This window comes from Henckelia pumila, chromosome 3 (assembly GCF_033568475.1).
Source record: "Henckelia pumila isolate YLH828 chromosome 3, ASM3356847v2, whole genome shotgun sequence".
NCBI classification, from domain to species: domain Eukaryota; kingdom Viridiplantae; phylum Streptophyta; class Magnoliopsida; order Lamiales; family Gesneriaceae; genus Henckelia; species Henckelia pumila.
Window position 1 is genome coordinate 143,440,084 of NC_133122.1, and position 9,053 is coordinate 143,449,136.

General features: G+C 30.9%; 1 protein-coding gene across 1 annotated transcript; it reads left to right on the forward strand.

Moving 5' to 3' along the window:
* Nucleotides 1-678: 678 nt before the first annotated feature.
* Nucleotides 679-4,834, forward strand: LOC140891272 (beta-galactosidase 15-like). Its single transcript, XM_073299686.1, has 16 exons — nt 679-892; nt 1,029-1,237; nt 1,334-1,400; nt 1,492-1,584; nt 1,717-1,860; nt 1,948-2,036; nt 2,112-2,217; nt 2,301-2,388; nt 2,466-2,584; nt 2,656-2,817; nt 2,917-3,110; nt 3,214-3,317; nt 3,400-3,515; nt 3,608-3,838; nt 3,931-4,419; nt 4,540-4,834. The coding sequence occupies exons 1-16, from the start codon at nt 722-724 to the stop codon at nt 4,654-4,656; spliced, it is 2,499 nt and encodes an 832-aa protein (XP_073155787.1). The 5' UTR covers nt 679-721; the 3' UTR covers nt 4,657-4,834.
* The last annotated feature ends 4,219 nt before the right edge of the window (nt 4,835-9,053 follow it).

Below are 9,053 nucleotides of genomic sequence, written 5' to 3' on the forward strand. Positions count from 1 at the left end.
TCTCAAGGGGATATACATGAATGTTACTTTCTCTTACAATATCATTGAAAAAAAAAATTTAATGTATATTATTTGTTTTTATTAAATTTGTTCAAGAATTAGTTACGCATTTTTTCAAAGACACATTTAGTAGAAGTAGCGATGAAACTACTTAAATCTAAGTAAATAAATTAGAAACTTAATTCGAACTTGAGACCAATTTGTCTCAGGCCTCACCCTTAACCATTGGGCCAAGGGCTCATTGGCTGTAAAAGTATTTTATTTATTAGTAGAAAAAAGAGAGAAGAAATGCTACTAAAGGTAGACGCTTTGTGTCTTTGGAATAACCGAAAAAATTAATAAGTTCCTTGAATTTCGACATATTGAAACTCGCAACATTAATTCCATCCAAATCAAGCATGCTCCTAGAAAATGCACCCGTATTTTCATTTATTAGAATTAAATTTCCACATGAAAATCATTTTCAGAATATCTAAGATATATAGCAATCAATCTCTAATGATTTGAAATCCGAAATGGATAAACATGATCAGAAATCTTTAAATTCCCAATACGGATAAATGAAAACCAAGAATCTCGCAAGTGATCACATCTCATCTTTATTCAGATATATTTCAACTTATAACCTTAACAAACACAATCAAGATTATTATTATATTATAAATAGAATATTAACATATAACTTTTGCACTCACTGTTTCTTGGCTAACAAAGAAACGAAATGATTTTCTCAAAAATCAATCCTCTCTTCCATTGTTTTTTGCTCTTGATTTTCGTCGCCCGGACGACGTTCGCCGCCGATATCTCTCACGATGGAAGAGCAATCACCATTAATGGTGAACGTAAAATCATCATTTCTGGTTCCATTCACTATCCAAGAAGCACTGTTGAGGTACCATAACAATTGTCATTTCCATTTATTTTATTTTATTTTTTTCAAATGAAAATAGTCACTTTAAACAACTCATATTATTCATAACAATATTCATCTCAATATTCAACTTTTTTTTTTTTATATATCATTATAGATGTGGCCTGATTTGATCAAGAAAGCTAAGGATGGGGGCCTAGACGCCGTGGAAACATACGTATTTTGGAACGCGCACGAGCCTTTACGACGGAAATATGATTTTTCCGGCAATTTAGATCTTGTGAGGTTCATCAAAACGATTCAGGACGCTGGCCTCTACGCTGTTCTTCGTATTGGACCATATGTTTGTGCAGAGTGGAACTACGGGTAAATATATGAAATAATAAAAATGTAATATATTTTTTTTTTTTTGCACGTGAAAAATCATATGTTATGCAATTTAGCTATGTTTGTTTTAAACAGAGGATTTCCTGTTTGGCTGCATAATTTGCCTGGCGTTGAGCTCCGAACGAACAACACCATTTACAAGGTATCATGTTTTGTACATTTCTTAAATATATTTTACGTATTCGATTTTTATTTGTATTTTTTTGAAGTGTTTTTGAGTGTTTTATTTTCAGAATGAGATGCAAACTTTCACGACTATGATAGTGAACATGATGAAAAAAGAGAAACTATTTGGATCACAAGGAGGTCCCATTATTCTAGCACAGGTCTGCTTATTTTCATTCATGGATCATTTCAAATTAAGGGTTCTATATATTAATATGAAACGAGATCTCGAGTTTAATTTCTAAAAAAAAAAAAAAAGTTTTTCTAATCATGTTTTTAGAGAACTTTTGTAGATTGAAAATGAATATGGGAATGTTATTTCATCATACGGAGATGCCGGGAAAGAATATATGAACTGGTGCGCGAGCATGGCTAATTCATTGAACATTGGTGTTCCATGGATTATGTGCCAAGAAGATGATGCTCCATCGTCTGTGGTAATTACATGACATAGTTCTTAAATTATATATGTATATTGTAATTTTATTTAATTTGACATTAATGTTGATTGTTACATGTGACAGATTAACACATGCAATGGCTTCTACTGTGATCAATTCAGTCCAAATAATCCAAACAGCCCCAAAATGTGGACAGAAAATTGGACTGGATGGTTTGTAATTGTATTATGACTATTTATATATTTTATTGTATATAATATTTATATATAATTTAGAAGCATAATCAGGTTCAAGAGTTGGGGTAGCAGAAATCCCAACAGAACCCCTGAAGATGTTGCCTTTTCCGTTGCAAGATTTTTTGAAAATGGAGGAACTTTCCAGAACTATTATATGGTTGGTATCCAATTTATTATTAATATTATTATTATACCAAAAATTTTAATGATTTAATTTATTTATATTTTTTGTTCAATTAGTATCATGGGGGAACCAACTTTGGAAGAACAGCAGGTGGTCCGTATATCACCACATCATATGATTATAACGCACCAATTAACGAATATGGTATGGAAATAATTATTAACAATTAATCATATTTCACAGTTCGACTATTAATAATAATAATAACAATAATTTTGCAGGAACCTTGAATGAACCAAAATATGGACACTTGAAGAACCTCCACGACGTGTTACATTCAATCGAGAAAATTATAACTTACGGCGACATGAACAACACCGATTTAGGATACTATAACTATGTAAGTTTTGATTAATTATTATTATTAAAATCCATCTTATGAAATTAGAATTAATGCATGAAATAATTCAGGCAACTATATACACTCTCAATGGCACATCAAGTTGTTTCCTTGGCAATTCAAATAGAACAAATGAGGCCATAATGACAATAAACGGGATCGATCACATAGTACCAGCATGGTCTGTTACAATACTTCCCGATTGCAAGACCGAAGCTTACAACACTGCCAAGGTACATCCAAATGATTTGAATGATGAGATCATATTTCGATCGATCGTCCTAAAAACTCGGTTTTTACGAGTTTCTTACACTATTTTCTTGAAAATGTAGATAGTTACTCAATCTTCAGTCTTGGTGAAGAAGCCTAATGAGGCAGAAGAGGAACCATCTGCACTGGAATGGAAATGGAGGTCAGAAGTTATGAATGAAACTATTGTTCTTGGAAAAGGTCCGATATCGGCGACTAAACTTGTCGACCAGAAGGCCATCAATGATGTTAGTGATTATTTGTGGTACATGACAAGGTATGAATCATATGTATCTCATGCTGTTTTTAGCCAGATTCGCGTTAGAAAATCTACGTTCGTTTTTTTCTAGCCTTCGATTACTATTATGTTTTGAATATAGTGTGAATCTTGAAGAGAATGATCCCATTTGGAGTGACGATATGATCCTTAGTGTTAATGGCACGGGGCATATTCTGCATGCTTATCTCAACGGGGAATATCTTGGTATGTTATGTTTGTTGAGATAATTTTGGCACATAATATAAATTATAATTATAATTATATATATAACTATTTATGTAATTAGGTTCTCAAACGGGATCATATGGAGTTTTTAACTACAAATTTGAGAAGAAGGTTAAGACGAAGTTGAAGACTGGAAATAACCAAATAACATTGCTCAGTGCTACTATGGGACTACAGGTAAATTAATAAACTTAATTTGATTAGTATTTTTTTGATCATTATCAATCATCTACTATTACCAATAACAAATTTAATTAATTCATGAACAGAACTATGGTGGTGGATTTGATAGTGTAGGAACTGGACTACCGGGGCCGATAGAGATCATCACGAGGCAGGGCGACGAGACGATCATCAAGGATTTAACAGGCCATGAATGGTCGTATAAGATTGGAATTGACGGATTCAATCATGAAATATATGATTCTCATGCCAAATCTGGTTCGGATCAGTGGCAATCTGGAGAGTTTCCTGTTGACCAAATGTTCACTTGGTACAAGGTAGGTACTAATGATACCATAAATTATCAAATTGTTGTGTATTATAGGATAGTTAAGTGTATAGTTTTCAACTTTTTTTCTGTCTTTGGCAGAGGAGTTTCAAGGCACCGCCGGGCGACGACCCCGTCGTGGTCGACTTGCTCGGGTTAGGGAAAGGCATGGCTTGGGTCAATGGGAACAGCCTGGGACGATACTGGCCGAGCTATATCACCAACGAGTGGTGCCAGAGTGATCCGTGTGACTACAGGGGTCCGTATTGGGAGTACAAATGTGGCACTGGCTGCGGCGAACCAACGCAGAGATATTATCACGTGCCTCGTTCGTTCATGAAAGATAGCGACAACGAGCTCGTTCTATTCGAAGAATTCGGGGGGGATCCGTCTTTGGTCAACTTCAAGACCATAAGCGTGGCGAGAGTGTGCGGTGCTGCTTATGAGAATCGTGACATGGAGTTGTCGTGCCGCGGGAGGGCGATTCGCGAGATCAAGTTCGCGAGTTTTGGGGACGTAGGAGGAAGTTGTGGTTTGTCCAGGAGAGGAACTTGTACATCCCCGAAAGATGCACTCCCTATAGTCCAAAAGGTGCTCTGCTCTCATTAACAACATTCATTTGAAATGATGGTCACAAAATTTGTGTGCATATATTCATAGATATATTCGATTTCTTTAATTTGTTCTGGTTTTTTTGGATTGATTACGCAGGCATGTATTGGGAAGGAATCTTGTACAATTCCTGCCAAAGAGAAGATTTTTGGAGTGACAGAATGCGATGCTAGTATTTCCAAGAAGCTTGTGGTGGAGGCTCTTTGCGATATTTAGATTTATTTATTCGAATTAATTGATTGAATGAATATTGTGGAGACATTGTACGTATATTTTGTTTCTTCAGCTGATTATGTCTAGGATTTACTGTTTTTAGTGACTGCGGGAATTGGATATTGTGATTAATAAAAAGAAACGCGGGAATTACATAATTAAAAAAAAAATTATGTTTAATATAGTTTTGCGACTTATCACAAGAAAAATAATTTTTTTTTTCGTATATTTTCTCCTTAGATGCATATTTTATATCTATGTACCATTGATAATATTCTAGATAAAATATTTATGTTTAAAATAGTTTTGCGACTTATCACAAGAATTTGAAGGATTTTGATAAAGCGTTGAATACTTTTATTGAACCCATGAAAAAATGTATCTATTTTATTATATTGAGTGTGAGACCATATCAAATTGATATGTTAGTGTGGTCTCTTTGTTTTTTTTAAATTTTTTTATTTTTTACAATTATTTAATAAAAAATGAATTGTATAACTACATAACATGTATGCAAAAACAAACTATACAAGTACGTAATGTGTATATATACATAAAAAGGCATTGTATAAGCACACAAAACATGCAATTTGTTATCCATATATATAAAAAATGTGCTAGCCGAATAACCTGAGACAGACAAGTATATATATGGAAAAAATAACAAGAAGGAGGTATAAAATAAATTAAAATCTTATCAAATCATCACATATCCAATACAATTGACTCAATAGTTTCATCACTACTTATAAAATGATTGAATCAGTCACTAGCCATTTTTACCAATTCAGAAGTTAGAAAAATAGTTTTGATCAGAATATGACTTTGCTTTCAACATGATTTCACTTTTTTTATATATAGAAATTTGCATCCACTATAAGTAAATTGCAATTCTCTCCAAATAATAGGTACAATTCAATATTTTGGAAATAAATAATGAAGATGATGTATTTCGTTCATGGAAAGATGTTTAAATATCAAGATATCCATATTTTGAGGATTTTAATGTCCTCATCTTTTCCATGTTCAAATGTTCGAAAATATATTTCGGAAAATGAGAAATTTAAGATGTTACAGAGATTTTCTAATAATTATTACTTTATTTTATGGTGTTTTGGTATTGAATCTGTAGTTTGTACTTTGTAAAGGTACTCGAGCTCTAGTTTCCGTTCAATTATTTCGAAGTTGTTCCTATGCAAACTTGACTCACTGTACGTGAAATCGTAAATTCATTCACACTGTAGGATTGCAAAAAATTTAAAAACTGAAAAATTAATAAATTGAAATTTTTCTCTTTTTAATTTATTTATAAAATTAAAGTCTTTCTTTATACTGGCAAAATATGTAAATTATTTTGATACCAGCCACGAGATCGAGTGTATGAATTGAAGATTGATATATCATAATTAGGGGTGGTTCGGTACGGTATACCGCGGTATTCAATGAATACCGCATATTGTATCGAAAATTTCGATATCGATATCATACCGAAAATTTCGATATGACATAAATCCATACTGATCGAAAAATTTCGGTATACCGAAGTTCGATACGGTATCGATATGATACCGTGTATACCGACATTTTAAATATTTTTAAAGTATTTTTTTAAAAAAAATATATCGTATACACGGTATCATACCGCGATATCGTGTATACCGACTTTTTTAATATTTTTTCGGTATATCAAAATACCAAAATTTCGTAAATCGTATACCGATACCGATACCGATACCGATACCGAAAATTTCGGTACGGTATGATATCGAATCGAAATTTTTGGTATAAATTTCGCTATATACAATTTTTTTTGGTTACGGTATAACTAATCAGAACTAGTAATCAATTATTATTTATCATTTATTTGATCCATATTAATTATTAATTAATAATTAATGGTCAAATGGTGCCCTTAACTGGACCACGAGATATGTACGTAGCAATTATGTTGAGTGAATAGTATTCTTAAAATCCTATTTTCTTCTCAAAGTGTGCGTCTAATTAATATTGTTGACCGAGTGATTAATATAATATAATATATATTTAAAAGTGTACTCATTAAAATCATAAATAGTCAAATATCTCATCCACTTGACTTATAGTTCCGAGTACAGTAAATTAAACGTTACTTCGAGAGAGACGGAGATAATAAATTAACATATTATCAAAGAATATTTTTGACATAAAAAATATATTATGATTTTGATCTAATCAAATATCAATCTCACAAAATTGATTTATGAAATTGTCAAGTAAAAATTGTTATGATCGTTAATAAAATCGAGATAATGACATCTCTATATAAGCATTTCATTTTCAGTCATTAAAAGATACAATAAAATAAACCCTGATGGTGTGTTATTGTCAAGCCTCCTAAAATATTTTAGCTTGTGAATAAAATAAAACGTAAATTAGTCTATCAAAAAACAAAATACTATCATATAACAGTGGAAGAAGTCCGCATTAATTAGATTTAGAAATTAAATTATTGTTTATGTCAAAGTTCGCATTAATTCAAATACAAATCCAAATTCAACTTCATGGATTACGGATGTATTTAAAATTATTTTTTTTGTTTAGAGAAGTAACACATAAATTTCAAATACACATTTTTTATGTTTATATAGTATTTCATGTTAATTATGATGAATTTCAAATTCACTTAATTAATAATGGTGTCATTTGAATTATAATAATAGCTAGTGTCATTTGAAATTTATTCTACTATATATAACTAATGTATAAATAAAATATGAATTTAATATTTGTTATATTGTTTCAATGTTAACAATAAAAATATAATCAACATCTATACATTTAAGTTATCAAACCTAATTGGACAGGATTGAACCGATTCCGGATTGCCCTTAATGAAACAGAACCAATCTTGTATGATACTGGATTGGACCGGTTCAAAATTTACCGGATTGTAAGTGTTACTCAGTCATAAAGCCGAAATCTAATTAAGCTTGATTTAGGGTCCGTTTGGTGTTTTTAGTGATTTTTTTAAAAAAGCATTTTTTTAAGCTCTAATTTTGAGCTTTTGAAAAAGCTCAAAATTTAACTTAAAAAAATATTTTTTTAAGCACTAAAATCTCCACTCAAATACATTATAAACCAAAAAGTATTTTTGTTTAAAAAAAATGCTTTTTTTGTTTGTTTTTTGATACCAAACGAGCTCTTAAAACATATTGAACCCAAATTGAAATATTTTAAAATAATAAAAAAATCATTATGTATCTTTAATCTATTCTGTATTATAAATTATGATGATCTTAGATTAATAACTTTTGGTATCTTTGGTGTAATTTTTTTAAATACCAAAAAATACCCTTATCAAACCTATTTTAGTAAATTTTATAACTTATCAGAAACTAAAATATACTTTATCCACTTTAAAAAAAATTAAATTTTTTAAAGTATTTAAATATGAAAAAAAAATTAATTGAAATTAACAAATGTAATAAGTATAAATAAGTATTTCAACTGTGTAAACAAACAATGTGTAGACACTAAGAAGTTGAAAAAATTCATCATATGATATGATCATAAGAACCATATAATAGTAACATCTACATGCAGTTAGTATAATCATAATCACCCTTTTTGTTCTGCACAATTATCACAGTGATTCCAAATCAATAGCAAGATTCGTGGTTTGATTTCCTACATGCCATATCACATTTACGTTTGTCTTTGATTTTTTTTAACATAAAAGCACTGAAATTTGAAAAAGTTTAGAAAAAATTTTCGTCATGATTACACCATCAAGGCATAATATTTCATCATATCTCCATCCTCGAATCCAAAATCCGTCCTTATCTCCGATTCAATTCTCGTTTTTTATCTCAGAATTCTCGTAGTCGTGCTCGCAAGGACCAAGTCATCATCTCTATTCCTGTACCGGAATTTTTATTTGAGGACTCCACATTACCGAGGTGATATATACCAATTTCGGGCTCGATAGTACATATATATTATAATATAATTATTGTATATATATAAAATAAGTAAATATATAATTCAAAGGTTCGGGCCAATGGGATCTCAATCTATCGGTGCATCATAAGCACTTCATGGAATTTGTGTTTTCATCGAATTAATAAGAACTCATATCTGATATATATCCCCAAATTCGTCCCCATTTGGATGGAACCGCAAGTGAAATTATCATCCTTACTATTAAACTAGTTATCCGAAGCACCCAACAGCATCTTTAATATCAAATTAGTGATCTGAAGTACGCGTTGCGTGCTTTTATAATATTTTTTTAATAAAATTTGTTTTTTTATTTTTGGTTTGGGGAAAAAAACGAACATGTGAGAGAGACGTGAGATAAATTAAAATTATGAAAGTTGTCAAAATGTTATTTTGCGCTTTGCCTTCAGGAAAGAAAAAAA